At 41.4% G+C, this 23,177-nt stretch overlaps 1 protein-coding gene across 1 annotated transcript in view; it reads left to right on the forward strand.

Annotated features, from left to right (window-relative positions):
- Positions 1-4,775: 4,775 nt before the first annotated feature.
- LOC122544717 (uncharacterized) overlaps positions 4,776-23,177 on the forward strand; it is a 39,511-nt gene continuing 21,109 nt past the window's right edge. The window contains exons 1-2 of the mRNA XM_043684006.2: positions 4,776-6,193; positions 9,748-9,877. Of these exons, the coding sequence (XP_043539941.2) occupies positions 5,087-6,193; positions 9,748-9,877 (1,237 nt within the window). The 5' untranslated portion in view covers positions 4,776-5,086. The remainder of the gene's footprint in view (positions 6,194-9,747; positions 9,878-23,177) is intronic.

Genomic DNA, 23,177 nt, shown 5'->3' on the forward strand with positions numbered 1-23,177 from the left:
CACCTTCCTTTCTAAAAGGGCATTAGTGAACCAGGTGGGTTTTTCAACCATTGTCAGGATTTCATGGTCATCATTAGAGTTTTGATTCCAGATTTTTATTGGAACCAAATTGTACCATCTGCTCTGGAGGGATTCGAATCTTGGTCCCAGAACATCAGTGGATTAATAGTTCAGCAATAATACCACTAGGCCATTATACCCCCATTTGGCCCTTCAAGTCTGCTCAACCATTCAATAGAATCATGGCCGATCATTTATCTCAATGCCATTTCCCAGCTTTCTCCCCATACCCCAATCTTAAAAATGATAATTTTTTTCTTAAATATATTAAATGACTTGGCTTCCACAGCCTTCTGTGATAGAGAATTCCACAGGTCTATTATTATTTGAGTGAAGAAATCTCAGTCCTAAATGGTCTTGCCATATCCTGAGACTGTGACCCTTGATTCTAGACTCCCTAATCAGGAAAACATCTTCCCTGTATCTAGTCTGCCTAGTCCTGTTAGAATACTAGATATTTTTAAACAACCTGTTCAGATATATTATTACATACTTCTGGAGTAGGTAGGAATTATATCAGGGTCTCCTGATTCAGATGTAGGAATGCTATCATTAAACATTTCAATCAGATCCTTCCTCATCCTTATAAACTCTACTGAGTACAGTCAAACCAATCTCTCTTCACAGGACAGTGAGAATACTGTCATCCCCAGTATCAGCCAACTGGATCCCTGCTGCACCTCCTCTATGGCAGGTATAACTTTACTTAGGTAAGGAGATAAAAACAACATACTGAACTCTGGATGTGGTCTCATCAAGTTGCTATAATACATCCTTACTTCTGAAATCAAATCCTGTTGCAATGAAAGTTAACTTTACTTATTGAGCATAAGGAACATGAACAGGATTAGGCCATTCAGCCCTCAAGCCTTCTCCACTGTTTTAAATTGGGTTTGTTTTGTCATCTCAAAGTCTGTTAGGCAAAGCAAAGATCACTGTTCATTTGATTCCCCGCATCCATCCATCATTCCCTTTAAGACAAAAACAGAGATTGCTGAAAACAACTCAAGTCTGGCAGCATCTGTGGAGAGAACACAGATCCATTCTGAAGAAGGGTCACTGGACCCGAAACAATGACTCTTGGTTCTCTCCTGCTGAGTTTTTTTTCCAGCAATATCTGTTTTCTGATTTCCAGTATCTGCAGTTCTTCAGTTTTTTGTTCCTTCTAAGGACCATCACTGGGACGTATGCTCACCAAATGGCATGCTGATGTGTAGCCGCTACTTCCTAAAAGCTGCTGCTGTGTGTGGACCTCGGAGTTCTGCCATTCAATAAGATCATGGCTGATCTGATTATGACCTTAACCCCATTTTTCCACCTGCTGTCCATAATTCTGGACTCCCTCTTCAATCAGTGATCTGTCTAGCTCAGTGAGTGGTTTTGATAGAGTTGTTACAGATGAGGGAATATCTCCCCTTGTGGGTAAGAGCATTACCAATGCTTTCAAGATAGTTACTAATTCATCCAATGAAGAATTAGGAAGGTGTTTCTTTATCCAAAGCATGGTAAGAATGAGGAACTATAGTACAGGGAATGGTGGAAGGAAATGGGATTGATACATCTAAGAGAAAATTAGATAAATACACAAGGGAGAAGGACTCTCCCTCATTATGGGCATTTAAGCGGGCATTGGATAGGCATATGGAGGATAGTGGGCTAGTGTGGGTTAGGTGGGCTTGGATCGGCGCAACATTGAGGGCCGAAGGGCCTGTACTGCGCTGTATTCTTCTATGTTCTATGTTCTAAATAGGTAAATTTAGATGAAACAACAAGAGGACCCTTAGGATGAGCATAAACACCAGCATGGTTTGATTGTGCCGAATGGCCAATTGCTATATTGTATATTCTATATAATCCTAACCAGCCAACAAATGAGCTGCTGAAGCTCCTAAATGGCATGAGAATGTTTTCCCATTCTGTTTATTTTATATTTCTTTGTTTTCCTTTTTTCATCCAATCTTTATGATTACAGCCATGCCAGATGTACTAGAAGTTCTAGCATCAAGGAAAGGGTGACTCTTCACTGAGGTTTGAGTATCACTAAGGATATCATTGTGATAAAAAGGGATGAATGTTCCTTTCTGATGTTTGTAATGAAATAGTTTCAATAGTCCCTGTAATGTTGTTGGTGCTTTCCCTTTTGAATGAGAAACTCTTACATTTTATTTAATGTACATTGATTGTATCTAGTGATCATGCTCAATAACTGATCTCCACACTAAAAAGTAAAATTAAACTTATTGTCCATTGAGCCAGGTTTTACTTTGGAATCTGACTTGTCCAGTACTACCATCAGTGTAGATTATTACAGCATTTAATTGGCTCTGGGTGAGATCCTGAGGTGATAAAAGATACAAAAAGTCTTTTCTCCTTCTATCCTTTTTCTCTCACTTCCTTTCTGTCTTTATCTATACCCCTTCCAGAGGGAAAAAAGCATTAATACTTGGAAATGAACATGCCAGTTGTACTGAGCTCCATTTTGAGGTATACAAGATGATTTGGACTGGTAAATATCACTCCTATGTTTTATTGTTGTTTTTCCTCCTCTCTTCACTGTTGCCTAAACATTAGAATGCGAACCCTTTCTAGCTTCTGTATTCTAGCTAGTGACTAAGTTCACTTTATAGTGCACCACCTACAATCCTAGTTGATACAGGTAGGGGATTGAGTCATGGATGTTTAAAAAAAAAAGTCATGGGATGTGGGCAATTACTGGCTGGGCCCGTATTTATCATCTGTGCCCAGTTGCACCTGATTAGGTGGTAGTGAGGTACTTTCTTGAATAGCTGCAGACAATCTGCTGAAGAGAGACCACAATGCCATTAGGGAGGGATGTTCTGATTTGCATCACTCAAGACCATATCCTATGCCATATTCAATCAAGGCAAGGTAGGGAAATTAGAAAAGCCTTTCTCCCAACCTTATATGTTTTTTTTAATTAAACAAACTTAGTAATGCTCAGTTTCAAAAGATGTGGTGCTGGAAAAGCATAGACGGTCAGGCACCATCTGAAGAGCAGGAGAGTCGATGTTTGGAGCATGAGCTCTTCATCATGCGCTCATGACACTAAGGTAGGCATAGTGCTGAAGGATATTGTGGGTTACAGAGGGATATAGATAAGATGCAGAGCTGGACTGAAAAGTGGCAAATGGAGTTTTTTTTTAATAAATATTTTTATTGAAAATCTTTTTTAAATATTTTATAAAACATTTATATATAAAGAAAAAAAAACCATCAAGGCAAATGGAGTTTAATGTGGAAAAGTGTGAGGTAGTTCACTTTGGAAGAAGTAACAGGAATGCAGAGTACTGTGTTAATGGTAAAATCCTTGGCAGTGCAGATGAACAGAGAGATCTCGGTGTCCAGATGCATAAATCTCTGAAAGTTGCCACCCAGGTTGATAAGGTTGTTATGAAGGCAAATGTTGTGTTGCCGTTTATTAGTAGGGGGATTGAGTTTCAGAGCCGCGAGGTCATGCTTCAGTTGTACAGGATACTGGTAAGGCCACACCTGCGTGCAGTTCTGGTCACCACATTATAAGAAGGATGTGGAAACTTTGGAAAGGGTTCGGAGAAGATTTACTAGGATGTTGCCTGGTATGGAAGGAAGGTCTTACAAGGAAAGGCTGAGGGAACTGAGGCTGTTTTTGTTGGAGAGAAGGTTGAGACGTGACTTAATTGAAACATATAAAATAATCAGAGGGTTAGATAGGGTGGACAATGAGAGCCTTTTTCCTCAGATGGTGAAGGCTAGCTCAAGGGGACATAGCTCTAAATTGAGAGGTAATAGATTTAGGACAGATATCAGGGGTAGTCAGATATCAGGTCCCACGCCAATTAAAATCTCACACTAATCTCGAGGGAAGACGGCAGCTGGAGGGCTGGGAAGAAAGCAATGAAGGGAGCATAGCATTCTCCTAGTGTGCCAGCAAAACCTGACAGCAACAATACCACCATGACTTGGAACTATATCGCTATTCTTTCATTGTTGCTGGGTGAGAATCTTGGAATTCCCTCCTTATAAACACTGGATATCATACACCCACAAGGACTGCTGCAGTTTGAAAAGGCAGCTGACCATTACCTTCTCAAGGGCAATTTATGATGAACTATAAATGCTGGTCTAGCTAGTGACACCCATATCCTCTGAAAGAATGAAAATAAAGTTTCACTCATGTAAGCGAAATCACCTATTTATTCCATATTAGGATCATGTAATTATGGAACATGATGTGGAAATAATGGCCGTACTACACATGAAGAAACAATTTTGAAAGGCAAGAGACTTTTAAGTTGTGGAACGTTACGTGCAAAAGTTGTTTTGCAGGGTTGGGGATTAACAATCAGTTTATTGTACCGTATGACATGGAGATCACAATTGTGTAGATAAAAGTATTGGGCAGAATTATGATTCACAGCTTGACACGAAATACTGTATTTTAAGTTAATAAAAGATGTGTCTGAAAACTTTTCAAAAAGGTGTCAGCTGGCTCCTGCCATGAATGTTCATTCTCAGACTGATTGTGTTCAATTCAAACAGGAATGAGTACAATGGCAGTGAGATGGAAAATGTTTGCGTGGCTTTTTTTTTCAGCCACTGTTGAATTATCAGGTGTCCATAGAAGTGGAAGTGGCTGTACTTGTGTCATCACTCAAACTCACAATGGCAGGAAGGTGGAGTTTGAAGGCTAATGAGAGGAGCAAGCTGTGTGGAATAGCCCACGTCTACAACAAGTGGAGATCTTCAGAGGGAGAGAGGGAGCTTTTAGACTGGAATCCCAGGAAAACACAGAGTCGAAGAAAATGTAATTGCTGGATGAAAAGCAGACTGTGCTGATCTAAAAACCCTGAATGTTTTTAACATTTATTTTTGACTAGGTTCACACTTTTGATAACGCCAGGATTTTGCTGCATCCTCTGTTTGAGTTGCATTTTAATTTAAGGTTGGAGACTTCCAGGACCAGTTGCGCTGTACTTGATAAGAACCCAAGCCTGTGGCCGCGCAAGTTGTGCTATTGCTGCTCATTATGGCAAAGTGGTTCAAGGATTTCCAGCTGAGCTTGAAGACCCGACCAAAGCCAGAGGGCATGGGTGCAACCCGGACCAGAACAGATGGTGAGGGAACAAATAGGAACCGGCGTGCCACTCAAGGTGAGGTGAACCCTCGGGGAGCTGGAAGAGAGGCAAAAGGGGCTGTAGAGAGAGGACACAATGAGTCAGAGCTGGGAAAACTCGGAAAAGCACCAAATGCCGGGATGCAGGGAAAATCTGTGGGGACTCAAGGAAAGACAGGCAGCAGCACACTAATACGAGGGAAAACTGAATCGAAGAAAAATTTAATTCAGGGGAAAAATCCTACAGGACTGATAAAAAATGGATTGACGATAAAGAAGGATAATGGGAAACTGCCCAAAGGATCTGGGGAAATTGGAAACAGTATCCCTGGAAAAAACAGCAAAAATTCCAACGTTGATCCTGGGAATGGTGAAGAAATTGGAAAACCAGTCAAAACCCCATCGTTGAAACGGGGACAGAATCCCATTAAGTCAGGACAAAGTTTTTCTGGGAAACTTGGCTTGAATCCAGGGAAAATTACTGCGAAGAATCCAGTCAAAACTGAATCGAAACCTGAACAGAAAGCTGGGAAAACAGATTCAAAAACTGACAAAACAGACTCAAAAACAGGGAAAACTGATATAAAAAGTGGAAAAGTAGACATGAAAACCAGGAAGGCAGATCTGAAAACAGCGAAGCCTGAAGCAAAAACTGGGAAGACGCCTGATTTGAAAACCAAGAAACCTGACCCAAAGGCTAGCAAAACACCCACTCAAAATCCTGGAAAAACGGGATTAAATCTTGGAAAAATAACTGGGACGAACGCTGGGAAAAATGGACTGAAATCTGGGAAAACAGGACAAAGTCCAGGGAAGACTGGATTGAACCTGGGGAAACTAACTGGGACAAATTCTGGAAAAGCAGGACTAAACCCTGGAAAACTGTCAGGACCCAGCTACATTTTACCAAAACACAGACTGATCAAAGTGGAAAATCAAGAGAAAAATGGGAAAAACCTTATGAATAGGATTCAGAATTCAGTGGAGAATGAAGAAAATGGAAACGCCAAACAAGACACGGTAAGGAACTGCTTAATACCTTAACTTTATACAGCAACTTAGCACACCACACGTTGGACTACTTTTATAGTACAGTGACATATTATGGAAGCAAATACATTATGCATGAACAATAACCCGCAGAAGGCTTTAGATGAATGGTGATTTGTAGTTTTTTGTGGTGGTGCAGGTTGAGGGAGTAATTTGCCTCGGACAGCAGAATTTTTGTGCCTTCAGTTCATCCATCTGGATTGACACATAGGACCTCGATTTTTTTGCAAATAATAAAGATAACCATGAATTTCTATAGCACTTTTCATAACCATGGGACATTCCAGAATTCCTAAATGCCAATGAAATGCAATCACCAGTGTATCATGTTACAAAAGCAGCTTCCAATTTGTGCACAGCAAACACCCAAAAAACACCAATGGAATCATCTTTTTTTAATTATTTGGTTGAGGGATTAATATTAGTGCATGACTTTGGGGAGAATGCTCAGTTCATTTGCAGATCCTTTTGCAGAGTATTTTATCTTAAGCTGAGAGGGAGGACAGCACCTTGGTTCAACAGCTCATCCGAAAGGTGGCATCTCTGACAGCATTCCCTCAGTATTTTACTGAAGTGTTTTCTTAGATTTTTGTGCTGAAGGCTTTGGAATGGGACTTGAATGGACGTTTCAGCTCAGAGACAAAATGAGAAAAGGATGTCAGATTTGTATTGAGCCAGTTATTTTATTGTGAGAATACTCACTGAGCCATTGAATGAGCACTCACAACCTGTGTAAGTGGGATGTTTGGTTTGCTGCTAAGCTAAATAGAGCTGGATGGCTCCAAGTTCTATCTAAGCTAAGGCTGCACTGCAGTGATCTGCAATATCCATGAGGGAAAAATCCATGAGTGGGTGGCACGGTGGCTCAGTGGTTAGCACTGCTGCCTCACAGTGCCAGGGACCCAGGTTCGATTCTGGCCTTGGACAACTATCTGTGTGGAGTTTGCACATTCTCCCCGTTCCTCCAGGTGCTCCAGTTTCCTCCCACAATCCAAAGATGTGCAGGTCAGGTGAATTGGTATGCTAAATTGCCCATAGTGTTAGGTGCATTAGTCAGGGGGAATGGGTCTGGGTGGGTTACTCTTCGGAGGGTCGGTGTAGACTTGTTGGGCCGAAGGGCCTGTTTCCATATTGTAGGGAATCTAATCTAATCTAGAAACTGCTCTTGATGAGCGACTCTTGCTGGGCTATGTATTGTGTAGAAAGTGGGTTGGGAAAGTATCTGAGACGCCTTCCACAGTTGAGTAGCCTTTAATACTCTCTTCCAGTATTAAAACGTAAAAACTAGCCAGTTGAATAAGGTTCAGGTGAGTTGTAGAATCATACCCCACCAAGAATTGGCCTCAAAAGGAGCGGAGGAGAAATTAGGGACAAAATCTAATTATTGTTACTTCCCAATCAATAACAAAAATCGACTTGTAGAGTCATACAGCATGGAAACAGACCTTTTGGTCCAACTAGTTCCCACTGATCATGTTCCCAAACGAACCTAGTCCGACTTAATTGTGCTCGGCCCATTTCCCTCCAAACCTTTCCTATTCATGAACTAGAGTGGCTTTTAAACGTTGTAACTGTACCCGCATCCACCACTTTCTCTGGCAGTTCATTCCACACACAAACCACTCCCTGTGGAAAAATGTTGCCTGTCATGTCCTTTTTAAATCTTTCTCCTTAAAAAATATGCCCGCCAGTTTTGAACTTCCTCATCTGAGGGAAAAAACCCTTGTCTCTGCCCTTCATGATTTTATAAACCTCACCCTTCAACTGCAGTCATACAGCACCATTCACATCCTCAGGAAGACCCTAGCTTTTTCACAGCGTGTTAGGTACTTTTTGTTGCAATGGAGGAAAAAGGCAATTTATGTGGCGCACAGGCACATAGCAAGATCCCACAAGCACCAGTGGAGTCGTGACTAGATGATCAATTTCAAAGATATGGCTGAGGGATAAATTTTGGCTTCCAGTGAGAGATCCCCTGCTGTTTGTTGAAATTGTCCCATGGGATCTGAGATGCAACATGGGGCCTTGATTTGACAACTCCTCTGGGAATTAGCATCTCTGGCAATGTAGTACTCACTACACTGAGACAGTAAACTGGGATTTTATGTTCAAGTCACTGCATGGGATTTGAAACCACAATTTCCTGGCTAAAGATGAGCATGTTACCCACTGAACCCTAGTTGGCATTTAGTAGATGATGTGCGACATTTAGCTTTTAATGGAATCTTCATAATTGAAAATGGGATCATTACATTCCAGTTTACAAACTGTAACAAAGCTCCCACATACATGAGTATGCAAAGCAGCTTCACAATCGTACAAGTCCAGATACACTTGTTTCACATGTATGTGCACCTCAATCCTAAAAGTATACTGGACAGGAAGTAATGCCAATGCCACACTTTCTGTATGTCTAGGCTTTCTGACGATTTTCCCTTTCTTCCTGGTCCCTCTCTATTGCAAGATTGATTTTTGGAGAGATTGTTAACCCACCATGTGGGAGTCTCAGGCATCAAATTCTGAACCAGTTCATTGCAGAAGCATGCTCAGCTACATTTTATTCTTCTGATAATCAGTTAGTTTAACACAGGTTTTGGGTTGTATTTTCCACACTTGTTCTTCATTGCTAATTACAGTACTGATAAATGTATAGGTTATGCACAAAACTTGTGCTCAATCCTGCATAAGAAAATACATGACAGCAAATTTCATTTTAACTGCTGTCTTATGAATCGGCACTCTTGATAAACCTGCAAAAAATGATACACTTCAAATTTAGTTGAGTGAAGTTTAGTGTATTGTTTTGTTCAATTATTATAGTTTTTTTAACGTATTAACCTCAAAGTAAATGTACTTGTTGTTCAAACGAATGGACACATGAAATATCAATAGTTGATTCAATTTTAAGTTAATTTGTCTCAAATACCACGATGTATGAGTAGTCAGTTGAGGGTGCAAGTGAGAAGACTCTTTGTTGGTAAGTTTTATTTAAGGCAAAGTTGCCTTATTATTTACGTGATTTATGCTGTCAGTAAAATATTACAGTGACGCGTATTTGCCCTATGTTATGTTTCTATTACTTGTTTTTGTGGAACTCTTGATTATCCAGAGTATTTGATCAACTGGCACACTCCTGGTCCCAGAAATGCCAGTTAAGAGAAAGTTTGCCATAATTTATGCGTCAACCACAATCCCAATCAAAAAAGACTTGGTAGTTCGGCCTGTGGCTATTACGCTACAGCTGGTGAGTCTCACACATCTGGGAACAAAAGGAGACCAATTCTTCCATGAAAGGCATTAAGCAGAATGTAAATATTCCCCTGCTCAAAGGAAAGGGAAACTGAAGCGCATGTTAGGCTGTAATTGAGCTTTGCAGAGGAGGAGGAGCAGATGCGCAATAGAGTCTTAAAGAGATGAAACATGTCAACTAAAAATGGATCACATCACAGAAAACTAATGTGTTAATGAAGTCAAGTTCTTCCATTCTGAATACTATGTATCTGACTCAACCCCTCTCCATACAGGTCATCATTGTAGAGGATTATGCAGATCCCTATGATGCCAAGAAACGAGAGACAGGACAAAATGATGCAGAACGAGTTGGGGAAAATGATGGCTACATGGAACCATATGATGCACAACAGATGATCACAGGTAGGGTGACTAAGCTAGAAATACTTTGTGATTGTAATAATTTGTGAAATACATTCCCTTGCTCTACGCTACTGGAGACAGATATATTTCATTGCCTATTCTGAAACTTGCAGGATCTATTAGAGGATTGCACTGTAGTATTTATGTTATTTATTGGAATGTATTTTCACTCCAACAACAGTTTGCAGTCTCATAAATTTGACCACAGTAAGACCCAAATTGACTTTGGTACCAACAAGGCACTTACTTCATTTACTTTTTGAAATTATGTCCGTTCTTTGAGACACAGTTCATTCTCCTCCTCTCCTGAAGGCATTGATTAATTTTTGAGACAGAGGACAAACCCAGACAAGGAATTATGGGGTCATCCTTGCAGCAGCACTTGGTACCTCAAACTAGCTCAGCACTGTCCCCATGACTTGTCCGGACTTGTCCTACCTGCCTATCTCCTTTTCTACCTATCCACTCCACCCTCTCCACTCCCTGACCTATCACCTTCATCCCCTCCCCCACTCACCTATTGTACTCTATGCTACTATCTCCCCACCCCCACCCTCCTCTAGCTTATCTCTCCACGCTTCAGGCTCACTGCCTTTATTCCTGATGAAGGGCTTTTGCCCGAAACGTCGATTTCGCTGCTCCTTGGATGCTGCCTGAACTGCTGTGCTCTTCTAGCACCACTAATCCAAAATCTGGTTTCCAGCATCTTGCAGTCATTGTTTTTACCTCAAACTAGCAACTATTCTTGGTTTTATTCATTCATGGAACTTATGCAAGGATAGTGTTTGCTATCCTTTCAGAATTCTCATTGAGAAGGTGGCAGCAAGGCACCTATGTGTGTAAATCTAGATAGTCAACGTTAGTAAATTATTTGACAATGAAGAATGTGAGAGGGGTTGGTGTATGACGGTATGAAATCTTGGTATAATTGTCTTTGGTGAATGCACACCTGTAGTGCAACAATATTGGTCTCTGTGTCTCAGAAAGGATATACTTGCTTTAAATGGAGTGTAACAAAGGTTTACCAGATTGAGTCTCATGATGAGAGTGTTGTAATGTGAGTAGAAATTAAGTAGAATGGGCTGGCATGTAGAAGATTAAAAGGTGTTCTAATTCAAACATATAAAAATTTTGAGGGTGTTTGACAAGGTAGATGCTGAGAGGCTGTTTCCAATGGTTAGAGAGTTTAGGGTGATAAGGTTCTATTTTGACTTTGTCTAAGTGGGTGAGTTTAGAGTGAGTTAACATCAAGTCCCATACCTCTGGATAAAGGTTCAGCCATGTAGAACTTGGATGTGAAGAAATCTTCTCGCTTAGGTTTATAAATCTAACCGGTGCCTTGTTTCTTACACCCTGATCCAGTCCCTATGAAACTGAAAGTGGGAATCCAAGCCCTATCTGGCTGAGGTCAGCAAATTCAGCACAGGCAAGGACACAAACAGGGAGCATCCTAAGCTGTGTGGCTTGATACCACATCACACTGTGTAATTACCCACTGAGCTATCATGGAAATAGTATCCTATTTTCCTTGTCAGACCATTACCTGTGCTTTTGTTGATTAATTACTGGGTAAGAGAAGCTTGATAGAATATGCCCTTCACATTTATCCCATGTTTCTGAATTTGGGAATGTGGGGGAGGAGTTAACTTGCAGCACCCCACTCAGTGATGCCACACATTGCTGCCCTAATGAGTGATATTTCGTTAATGTTGAACACTGAATTTTATTTTCTCTTTTAAAAATTCCATGGATTTTTCTTCCTTCCTTGGTGGTTTCCCCTATGGTATGGTAAATTTTACTAATTGAACAACCTGAAGCACGCAAAAATAGGCAAAATATTACAAATGCTGGAAATCTTAAACAAAAAAAAAAGGACTTGAGAAACCCAACAGGTCTGGCAGCATCTGTGGAAAGAGAAATTAAGTTAACATTTCAAATCAAATATGACTTTTCTTCAGAGTCCAAGAGTCGTTTGGGACTCAAAGCATTAACTCCGTTTCTGTCTCCACTAATGCTGCAGACTGGTTGAGTATTTCCAACCGTTTCTGTTTTACTTTTTGAACGGAATGATTAGGGAAATGTTCTCTGATCTTCTGTCCTTCAGCTCTGAAGACATTGTAATTACTATTGTAACCCCTGGATTAGTGATGGGTTGGATCAGGGTTCCTACTTCAAAATGCACACATGAGGATGACAGTCTGCCTCCTTTTGAGAGAAAAGCTGTTGACATTCACAGATTAAACTTTCACATCATGAAGTATATTAAAGTTCAGCAGCTTTTCAGCAGCTAACAAGACCTACATTCTTGGGGTAAAAGAGGGAAGTGTAACAGTGAGACAAACAATTAAGGAAATTTCAGTTTAATCTGCCACAGGATCTGAAAACTGTCACTCACAATGAATTTGCGGGCTTTTACAATGTTATTGTGGCTCTACCAAGTTGCTCCATCTTGATTTGTTTTGCCTCTTCTTCCATTCTTAGTAACTTGGGTATTCTGTAATGTGAATCATTCATTTCTCAATTCTCAAGGAGGACAATCCTCAAAGTACAGATCTGGGCATTAAACAGAAGCATCAGGACCCAGTCCTTGGTATGAACAGAGCACTGTAAATTTGCTTTGTAATCCCACGAAAAAGGGAGGATACCGTGTTGATGAGACAAATCACAGAAAGCTGGCATTGATATAAGCCTTCAAATGTTCCCTTCCTTGCAGCCCAGTTCCTGTGACCGGGTCAGGGGTGGCTTTCAAAAAGCGACGCCTTGCTGGCGGAAGGCGGCGAGTTTTTTTTTCCTGCCCTCGTGTGAAGGAGAGATAAGGACGCCAGGGGAGGGGGAAATGACAAGGTCAGTGCTGACCTTTGAGGTCATGACTTCTGAACCCAGCTGCAGTGAGTCAGATACTGATTTACTATACAGCTCATGAAGTCTCTTTAAAAATGTCCCCATCACCACCCACCCCACATTCCTGCTGAGATTGCCTGAAGAAAATTGCATTCATATCTGTTTCCACATTCTCAAAATATGAAGGATTCTTATACACTTAGTTCTGTTTCTCATCCACTTTGTTCAGGTGTTTACTGCTTGCTGGAGGCAGCTTTGGATCAGCTGATTTGAATAGCAATGTCTTGATCAGTATATCAATTTTTTTCCTCATTTTTTCAAAATAAATCCCGACTTCTCACCAGGATACCTTTGTGTTTTTTAACTTGTCTCTACTGATGGAACTTTCACCCCATATCAGAAGATTGTAGCTTTGAATCCCAGTCGAGAGTGTGATGCTGGAAAAGCACACAGATCAAGCGTTTCAGGCAAAAGCCCTTCATCAGGAATTTCCTGCAGTTTCCTAATGAAGGGCTTTTGCCCAAAACGTCAGTTTTCCTGCTCCTCGAATGCTGGCTGACTTGCTGTGCTTCTCCAGCACCGCATTCTCAACTCTAATCTCCAGCATCTGCAGTACTCACTTTCGCCTAGCCGCTTTGAATCCCAGTCCAGGATTTAAGAGGTTGTAATCCAGTCTATCATTCTATTGCAGTACCAACGGGATGTTTTGCTTTTTCAGATGTTGATCTTTGGATAAAATATTAACCCAAGGATCTTTCTGCCTATTCTGCTGGTGCAGTTGTGTGATAATCAGCAATCCCATTACTCCATATGAAGACCAACAGGGCATTCTGGTATCCTAGCAAAATACCTCCCTTGACCAAAAAACAAATTAACTGATAATATCATTGCTTCTGTGACTTTGCAGCATAGGAAATAGCTGCTGTATTAGTTTATATAGTCATAGAATGTTACAGAGCAGAGGAAGGCCATTTGGCGCATTGTGTGACAATCAAATCCCAATAGGTGCAGAAGGAGGCTATTTGGCCCATACATGTCTGCACCAGCTCTTCAAATCAGCAACATTACTTAGTACCAATGTCCTGCTTTTTTCCCATTACATTTGCATGTTATTTCTCTCCAAATAATCATCAATTACACTCTTAAATGCCTCAATTTAAGCTGTTTCCACCACACTTCAATGCAGTGCATTCCATACCCTAAATACTCGCTGTGTGAAAAGGTTTTTCCTCATAACACATTTGCTCATTTTGCAAATCACTTTTTAAATTGGTGCCCTCCAGTTCTTGATCCATTCACTAATGGGAGCAGTTTCCCCCCATCTACTTAATCAACCTTGTTCATGATTTTGAAAGATGATCTGATCTTCTCTTAGTTTTCTTGTCTCCAGGAAGAATAGCCCCAACCTATGACATGCCTATGACTATCCTTTGAAAGAGACACACAACTATTCCCAATTCTCTGCTCTTTTCCAATAGTGCACATAACTGTTTTCTACATTTCAAAGTGCCTCATTGCATGTGAAAGAGTTTGAGTTGTTTCTGATCTGAACAATGTTGTATGGTACTTTCAAATTTCCAACTTTTTTCCTTAAATCTGCAGTAGAAGTTGCCTCCCATTTCTGATTGGATTATTCCTTTTGTAGCTTTCATTGCCAAAGAGGGGCTGTGTTCATTGCTCATCCAAACAGTCTCATCTGTAATCCATTGAAGATTGAGACTGTCTCAATGTGTCATGTTCCTAACAGTTTAATAATACTAAATCCAAATTCAACAACATTAATATTTACAGTGCTTTTTAACTACAACTTCAGGAGCCTTGCAACAACGCTGGTACAATAATTGCTTATTAATTGTTTTGGAAGCCTAAAGAGAGAGGCATCCGATACTGTTTTTATTCTGACCTCTTTTTTTAATTCACTCATGGAATGTAGGCATTTTTGGCAAGGCCTACGGTTTATTGCTCCTCTGTATTTGCATTTGGAAAGACATTGAGATGTCGCCTTCTTTGATTCAACTGAGAGACTTGCTCAACCATATTTAAGATCATTTAAGGTTACTTAAGATTCAGCCACGTTGTTGTGATTCTAGTGTCACATGTAAGCCAGACAAGGAAAACATGGTAGATTTCCTTCCCAAGAACACAAATGAACTGGTTTTCTTTTACAACAATCAGCTGGTTTCATGGCCTCCATTGCAGAGATTAGCTTTTTATTCTAGAGTTATTTAATGAATTGAATTTATATTCTCCAACTGCTGTCATTGGATTTGAACTCAAGTCTCCAACTTGTTGGTCCAGGCCTGTGGTTTCCTCAAGCAGTGACATGATCACAATGCTTCTGTATACTTATGGAATTGTTATGTATCTCAAGAATGAGGGTGAGTTGTAATATGAGGAGATGTATACTGTGTAACACAGAGTTTGTAACCTTGATAGGGGGCATTCACGTTAATGCATTTCTGGTGACCAGAAAGCCCAATTGATATGACTAGGAACTTTCTGAGATCAAAGTATACCATGTAGAATCACAAGAATGACATTTGGCCCATTGTGTTTGAGGTACTTCAGGATATTTTAGAGAGATATGTTACTGTGATTTAAATTGTGCACTTTATTTTTGGGATAAATTTTCAATCAAAAGTCCTCATATTTGCCACTTTCTGGTAAAATCTGTCTATTTTAGTGAAGCTCTCTGATCCCTTTACCTTTTCAAACATTTATCCAAATTCTGTGTAAATGAGGAGCATCAGTAACCACATATGATTACATGTTTCTGGAACTGTTTGACTGTGAAATGATTTTTACTGCTTTTATTTATATTTACTATTATTTTCACTAGCCATATCTTACTGACAGCAGTAAGATGTCTAGTCTCCTGGACTAGGACATGAATGTCAGGGAGGATTCCAGCTAGTGATTCTGATATGCCTCTTGTATTCTTTTTAAACAATCCTTCCATAGCTTCAGTTCCTATGTTTATGGTCTTCTTCAGCCATGCAACCCTCCAAGATCTCTGTTTTTGTGACCTCTTATACATTTCTGATTTCCATTGCTCCATCACTTGGAAGGAGGATTACGTTAACGCTTCTTGGGCCCTACAAGTATTTCCTCCCTAAATCTATCCATTTCTCCCCCTTTAAGATGGGGTCCTTAAGACCTATTTCTGTCAAGCATTTGGTCACCCATCTTAATATTGCCGTCTGTGGCTCAGTGTGGAACTTAAATGGGACATTTTATTTTAAAGACTCTATATAAATACTGAACAGTGTGCGTCTAGATTAGGTTTGTTTCCCTACAGTGTGGAAACAGGTTCTTCGGCCCAACAAGTCCACACAGACCCTCTGAAGAGTAACCCACCCGGATTCATTTCCCCCTGACTAATATCCCTGAACAACATGGGCAATTTAGCACGGCCAATTCACCTGACCTGCACACCTTTGGATTGTGGGAGGAAACCGGAGCACCCGGAGGAAACCCACGCAGACACGGGGAGAATGTGAAAACTCCACACAGACAGTCGCCCGAGGCTGGGATCGAACCTGGATCCCTGGTGCTGTGAGGCAGCAGTGCTAACCACTGTGCCGCTCAATTATGGGTTTGTGGATTTCGGTAGAGCCTAGAATAAGATTTTTGCTGAGACCAGTCAAACCAACATTTGCTGCTCAGGCTCAGACACAAAGAAGGTTACCAGTTAAGGGAGGTGGGACTGCCATAGCCTGTGGACTGCAACCCCGTTGAGATTCAGTGCCCTCAGATGGGAAAGAAAGAAAATTAGCCAGAGATTCAAACATTAGGGAAGGAGGGCTCAGTGTCTGTCCTGGAAAGAGTTAATAATTCTCCAGCTGCATAGAATGTCAGGAAGTCACCAGGCAGGCAACGGAAGACCAGAATAAAAGATTTTGTTCTTTTTATTAATGTAATTTTTGCCTGTTGTTTGTGCCGAGTTCCTGATCACTGATATTTATGGAACAGTAATTCTAAGATTTACCTTTAAATATGTTAACCCCATGCAAACCATCATCTGCTGCATAATGTATAAAACTAGCAGCAGAAAAAGGAAGATTTGCATTTCTACGACCCCTTTCGCTAACATACAAGTTCAAATTTGTTAAGGAACAAAGATTGACTCAGGACACCAGCAATAGTCCTCTCCTATTCTTTGAGACAGTGTATGTAAGATCTTTTACATCCTCCTGAGAGGGCAGATGGAGATGGTTAACCCCTATTAACCCTTGTTAACATTTCATCCAGCAGTGCAAAGATCCCTTAATATTGATCCTGTTGTACAAACTGAGCTAGAAACACAATTTGTAAACGTAGGAGTGTAGGAACAGATGTAGGTTATTTGATCCCTCAGGGCTGTTCTGCCATTTTTATAAGAGGTCATGGCTAATCTGTGACATAACCCAGTGTACTAACTTCTGCCTTTTATTCCTCTGTAGCTTTGGCTGTTAGAAATCTATCAATTTCAGATTTTAAAATTAGTAATTGATCGAGCATCAATTGCTGTTTGTGAAAGAGAGTTGTAAACTTGTGCCATTCTTTTTGTCTGATAAGTGTATCCTAATTATATTACTGAAAACCGATTCTGTTTTTTTGCCTGGACTTCAAGAAAGTCCTCCATTCCTAAACTTGGACAGATAGTTTCTCTCTATTTAACTTATCTGTTCCCTTAATATCTTAAGTTTGAATCAAATTACTCCTCAACCTTCTAAAATGCAGGGAGTATTAAATCCTGCCTTATAGCTGATCAATTAAATTTAAATTAATTTACATTGTCTTTCCTCCAGGGAAAATGCATCTGGTGAAGTCTGCTTGTGCTCTAACTAGTATTTTGTATGGCTAAAGTGTGATTTATTTCTACATTGGGATGTGAATGATTGTAGATGGGTTGTGGGTCTGGCTGAATGTGGAGATCATGTCACTTCAGATGAACAGAAAGTCTCAGAGTGGCAGTCAGGGATCTCATTTTACCCTAAACCTGGAATGGGGAGAAAAGTCAGGCAAGGTTCCTGTTGCTGCATCCTGTAGGAATGAAAAATGTCTAATAATTGTGAATATTGCAGGAGTGTGTTCCACCAAGTAATGCCTGGGGATGTGATTTCATTGCTGTGCAGTTAAAGAGATGCTAAGATAGCCCTTTAGAGTCATGTCATTACATGCCCAGATTATCCTTTGCTTTTGAAAATTATTACAATGGAAATTAAAAGCAGGAAAGGTGTGGAATGGGCTGTGGCCCACAATGCACTATTGCACAAAGTCAAAATTATAACTCTCCAGCTCCTTCTCACCCTCACACCCTACTGCTATAATTTTTCTGGTGCATGGTTCTTGACTCCAGCGTAATTGACAATGGGAACTTCCAACACAGTATTTATTATTTCTGAACCATTTAAAATCCACCTACATCCTCTCGTTACTGGGATCATAGATATTGAAGAGAACAGATGAAGGATTTGTGATCACTGAAAGCTTTCATGTCTTCATTGTTCTTTGCAATGTATATGTGTATTATTGAGTTTAGATATTTTGAAACAAGACTGGCAGGACTACAGGAAGTATGGGATATAGGGAGATTTGGCTATCTGGATTCAGAATTGGCTGGCTGACAGAAAGCAGAGAATGGTTGTATTCTGCCTGGAGGTCAGTGTTGAGTGGGGTCCCGCTGGGCTCTGTTCTTGAGCCTCTGCTCTTTGTAGTTTTTATAAATGATTTGGATGAGGAGGTTGAGGGGTGGGTTAGTAAATTTGCAGATGACAGAAAGGTTGGAGGTGTCGTCGATAGTACAGAGGGCTACTGCAGGCTGCAGCGTGACATAGACAGGATTCAGAGCTGGGCTGAGAAATGGCAGATGGAGTTCAACCTGGATAAATACAAAATGATGCATTTTGGAAGATCGAACTCAAATGCTGAATATAGGATTAAAGACAGGATTCTTGGCAGTGTGGAGGAACAGAGGGATCTGAGTGTGCAAGTACATAGATCCCTCAAAGTTGCCACCCAAGTGGATAGGATTGTTCAGAAAACATATGGTGTTTTAGCTTTCATTAACAGGGGGATCGAGTTTAAGAGCTGCAAGGTTTTGCTGCAGCTGTACAAGTCCCTGGTGAGACCACACTTGGAATATTGTGTCCAGTTCTGGTCGCCCTACTATAGGAAAGATACGGAGACTTTGGAGAGGGTACAAAGAAGATTTACCAGGATGCTGCCTGGACTGGAGGGCTTGCCTTATGAAGAAAGGTTGAATAAGCTCAGACTTTTCTCTCTGGAGAGGAGGAGGAAGAGAGGAGACCTGATCGAGGTGTACAAAATAATGAGGGGAATAGATAGAGTCAATAGCCAGAGACTTTTCCCCAGGGCAGGATTGACTGGTACAAGAAGTCATAGTTTGAAGATATTAGGAGGAAGGTATAAAGGAGACATCAGAGGTAGGTTCTTTATGCAGAGAGTTATGAATGCATGGAATGCGTTGCCAGTTGAGGTGGTGGAAGTGAAGTCTGGGGACATTTAAGCGACTGCTGGACATGCACATGGATAGCAGTGAGTTGAGGGGTGCGTAGGTTAAGTTACTATATTTTACATTAGGATTAAATCTCGGCACAACATCGTGGGCCAAAGGGCCTGTTCTGTGCTGTACCTCTCTATGTTCTAGGCCAAAGATAAGGAAAAAACAACCTGAAACTAATGTCATATTTCATTGAAGAATTATCTGTTCGGAAACAGCAATAATGACTAGATAATCAACATTAACAGGTGATGTTGGTTGAGGAGAGTATTGATCTGGACACCAAAGTGAACTTCCCTGCTCTCCTTCAAAGTTACCACTGACTCTTTAACCTCTTTTGAAAAGATGTAAAATCTCTCCTAAAAGACAGCACTTTACGCTGTGCAATGTGGTACTGCGGTATCAGCCTACACTTTCTTTCCAAGGCTCTGGAGTGATGCTTGAACTGACAATGTTCTGACTCAGAAGCAAGAATACTAACATCTGAGCCACAGTAAACAGAAAGCACTTAGCCCAGAAACATCTAAAGAGAGGCAGCAGGGAAAACAGGGAACTTTGCAAATTGAATGTACTTCTGCACATCTTGTTTAGATATTTTTAACAACAACTCTGGAACTGAGTTATGAGGAAGCAGAGAAGAAAAATCCAAGTTTCATGCAATTCTGTTTTCACCTGACATCCATATACAACCCCTTGCCAGCAGACATTATTGGACGGGTATCATGAGCAGGAACACTTTGTGACTTTCTCTTTCTGTAATCCATAGGCATTGAGTTCCATTGTAGCATTCCTTGTGTTTTTCCTGCTGGAATCAGATAACTCAGCATGGAGCAGGAAGTGGACTCATGACCTTTTTGCTCGAAAGGGCTTAGAGATGGCAACTTTTGTTCCTCAACTATCAGCCACCTGCCTGTGGTCCTAAACCAGTGCTTGTTGATAATTGTGCAGTGATGCACTGTGGCTTGTTTGGTGGCTGCAGGATTATTTCGTCACAGCACGACTTCCTGAGCATGTGAGCCCAGTGTCGCCAGAGCAAGGGCGACGCCGGGCTAACAGCAACAATCCCACTGCTGCAAGCGAAGACTTCCTTTCCTCAGTATGAATGTGGCATGTGTAGCCCAGAGAGGAAGTGGGAGAGAGAGGGAGGAAACATGCTGAGGAAACTGCACCCTGGAAACAATACAACACATCCACATTTGGAAATCTTCTGGACAGGAGACAGGTTTCCGAGAACATAGGATTAACCATTTTCCTGCCAAACACTGCTTTCCATACAGATTAAAAAAACACATGGATCTTCCACTAATCTATGTTCATTCAGCTTGCCTGTGAATAGAAGGGTATAGGTTTGGACATCACTACTGGACATGACTATGTGGACTCACCTTCTGTTGCAGTGTTGTACAGAGCGTGGTTGCTGTTTGTTAGAGGTGGTGTCCATTTAATGAGACAATATTCTGAGATGCCAAATGCCTCTTCAGGAAGAGGAGTATGTTGGGTTGTGGAGAGAGTGGATGGATGGGTGGAGGGGGGGTGGTGGTGTTGGTGACAGCAATTGCAGGGAGTGCGGTGCTTTTCACCCAGTGGCCAACATTCCTCATTTCAGGACCATGAAAAACATTCAGCCATCTTATTGCTGCTTTTGGGATCTTGCTCTGTGTGTGTGTGTATTGGAGAGGATTGGCTGAGCTGTGATGAGCCTCAGTCCTCTCCATGTCAGGGGAGGGGTTAGAAGAGGTGTTCAGTATTCAGACAGCCATATTTGAAAAGTTGTCAATACTTTCGGGAGAGGAAGGGAAAAAAATAGACAAAGCAAAATAGAGTTATTCAGATGCACAACAGGTCTTGTGAAGAACTTCCACCCAAGATAAGGCTCTGTTTCCATGCTGTACATCTCTATGACTCTGAGAGTCTTGCTGTCTGTTTCTATTTTCTGCTGTGTGCTGCAGTGTCAGATGTGAGATGTTTGTACAGATCCTGAGACATGATTTCAGTTGCTACTCCATTGATCTGACTGAAACAACATCTTTTGAAAATTGTGCACTACTTATGTGTGGTAAAATTATATTGGAAAGGACCAGCGATAACCTTGCCTTCTGACCTGCTGTCTGAAACTCCTTCAGGTTGCCTGACAGCTGCTTAGGGTTGCAGACACTGCAGGCCCCCAGAGTATGGGCGGGCAGAAACCATTGGCATCATTAGAGTGGTGCTGGAAATGCACAGCAGGTCAGGCATCATCCGAAGAGCAGGAAAATTGACGTTTCAGGCAGGAGCCATTCATCATGCATTCCTGATAGAATATAGAACATAGAAAAATACAGCGCAGTACAGGCCCTTTGGCCCTCGATGTTGCGCCGATCCAAGCCCACCTAACCTACACTAGCCCACTATCCTCCTTATGCCTATCCAATGCCCGTTTAAATGCCCATAAAGAGGGAGAGTCCACGACTGCTACTGGCAGGGCATTCCATGAACTCACGACTCGCTGAGTAAAGAATCTACCCCTAACATCTTTCCTATACCTACCACCCCTTAATTTAAAGCTATGCCCCCTTGTAATAGCTGACTCCATACGTGGAAAAAGGTTCTCATGGTCAACCCTATCTAAACCCCTAACCATCTTGTACACCTCTATCAAGTCACCCCTAAACCTTCTTTTCTCCAATGAAAACAGCCCCAAGTGCCTCAGCCTTTCCTCATACGATCTTCCTACAATACCAGGCAACATCCTGGTAAACCTCCTCTGCACCCATTCCAGTGCCTCCACATCCTTCCTATAGTATGGCGACCAAAACTGCACACAATACTCCAGATGCGGCCGCACCAGAGTCTTATACAACTGCAACATGACCTCAGGACTCCCGAACTCAATTCCTCTACCAATAAAAGCCAGTACGCCATATGCCTTCTTCACCGCACTATTTACCTGGGTGGCAACTTTCAGAGATCTGTGTACATGGACACCAAGATCCCTCTGCTCATCCACACTACCAAGTATCTGACCATTAGCCCAGTACCCCATCTTTTTGTTACTCTTACCAAAGTGAATCACCTCACACTTACCTACATTGAATTCCATTTGCCACCTTTCTGCCCAGCTCTGCAGCTCATCTATATCCCGCTGTAACCTGACGCATCCTTCCTCACTGTCAACAACTCCACACCGACTTTCGTATCATCCGCAAACTTGCTCACCCAAACTTCTAGCCCCTCCTCCAGGTCATTTATAAAAATGACAAACAGCAATGGTCCCAAAACAGATCCTTGTGGAACACCGCTAGTAACTGCACTCCAAGATGAACCTTTACCATCAACTACTACCCTCTGTCTTCTTCCAGCCAGCCAATTCCTAATCCAAACGCCCAACTCACCCTCAATGGCAGACCTCCGTATTTTTTGCAGTAGCCTACCATGGGGAACCTTATCAAACGCCTTACTAAAATCCATATACACCACATCTACCGCTTTACCCTCGTCTACCTCCTTAGTCACAAAACCATGCTGACTATCCTTGATCACATTATTCCTATCCAGATGTTCATAAATCCTATCCCTTACAATTCTCTCTAAGACTTTGATGAAGGGCTCCTGCCCAAAACGTCGATTTTCATGCTCCTCGGATGCTGCCTGACCTGCTGTGCATTTCCAGCACCACTCTAATCTTGATTCTAATCTGCAGTCCTCACTTTCGCCTAAAAACCATTGGTGTAACAGATTGCAAACATAACTGAATTGGGTTTTGGTAGGTTCTTGCACTGCTTAGCAAAATAAAGTTAAAAATCACACAACATCAGTTTATAGTCCACCAGCTAGTGCTTCCAAATAAACCTATTGGACTATAACCTGGTGTTGTGTGATTTATAACTTTCTACATCCCAGTCCAATACCGGCACCTCCAAATCATAGCAAAATAAACCTATTATTTTATTCTGGCTATGGAAAGCCTTTTTCTTG

This window comes from Chiloscyllium plagiosum, unplaced genomic scaffold (assembly GCF_037043375.1).
Source record: "Chiloscyllium plagiosum isolate Xiang-an unplaced genomic scaffold, Cpla_swu_hap1 HiC_scaffold_50, whole genome shotgun sequence".
NCBI lineage: Eukaryota > Metazoa > Chordata > Chondrichthyes > Orectolobiformes > Hemiscylliidae > Chiloscyllium > Chiloscyllium plagiosum.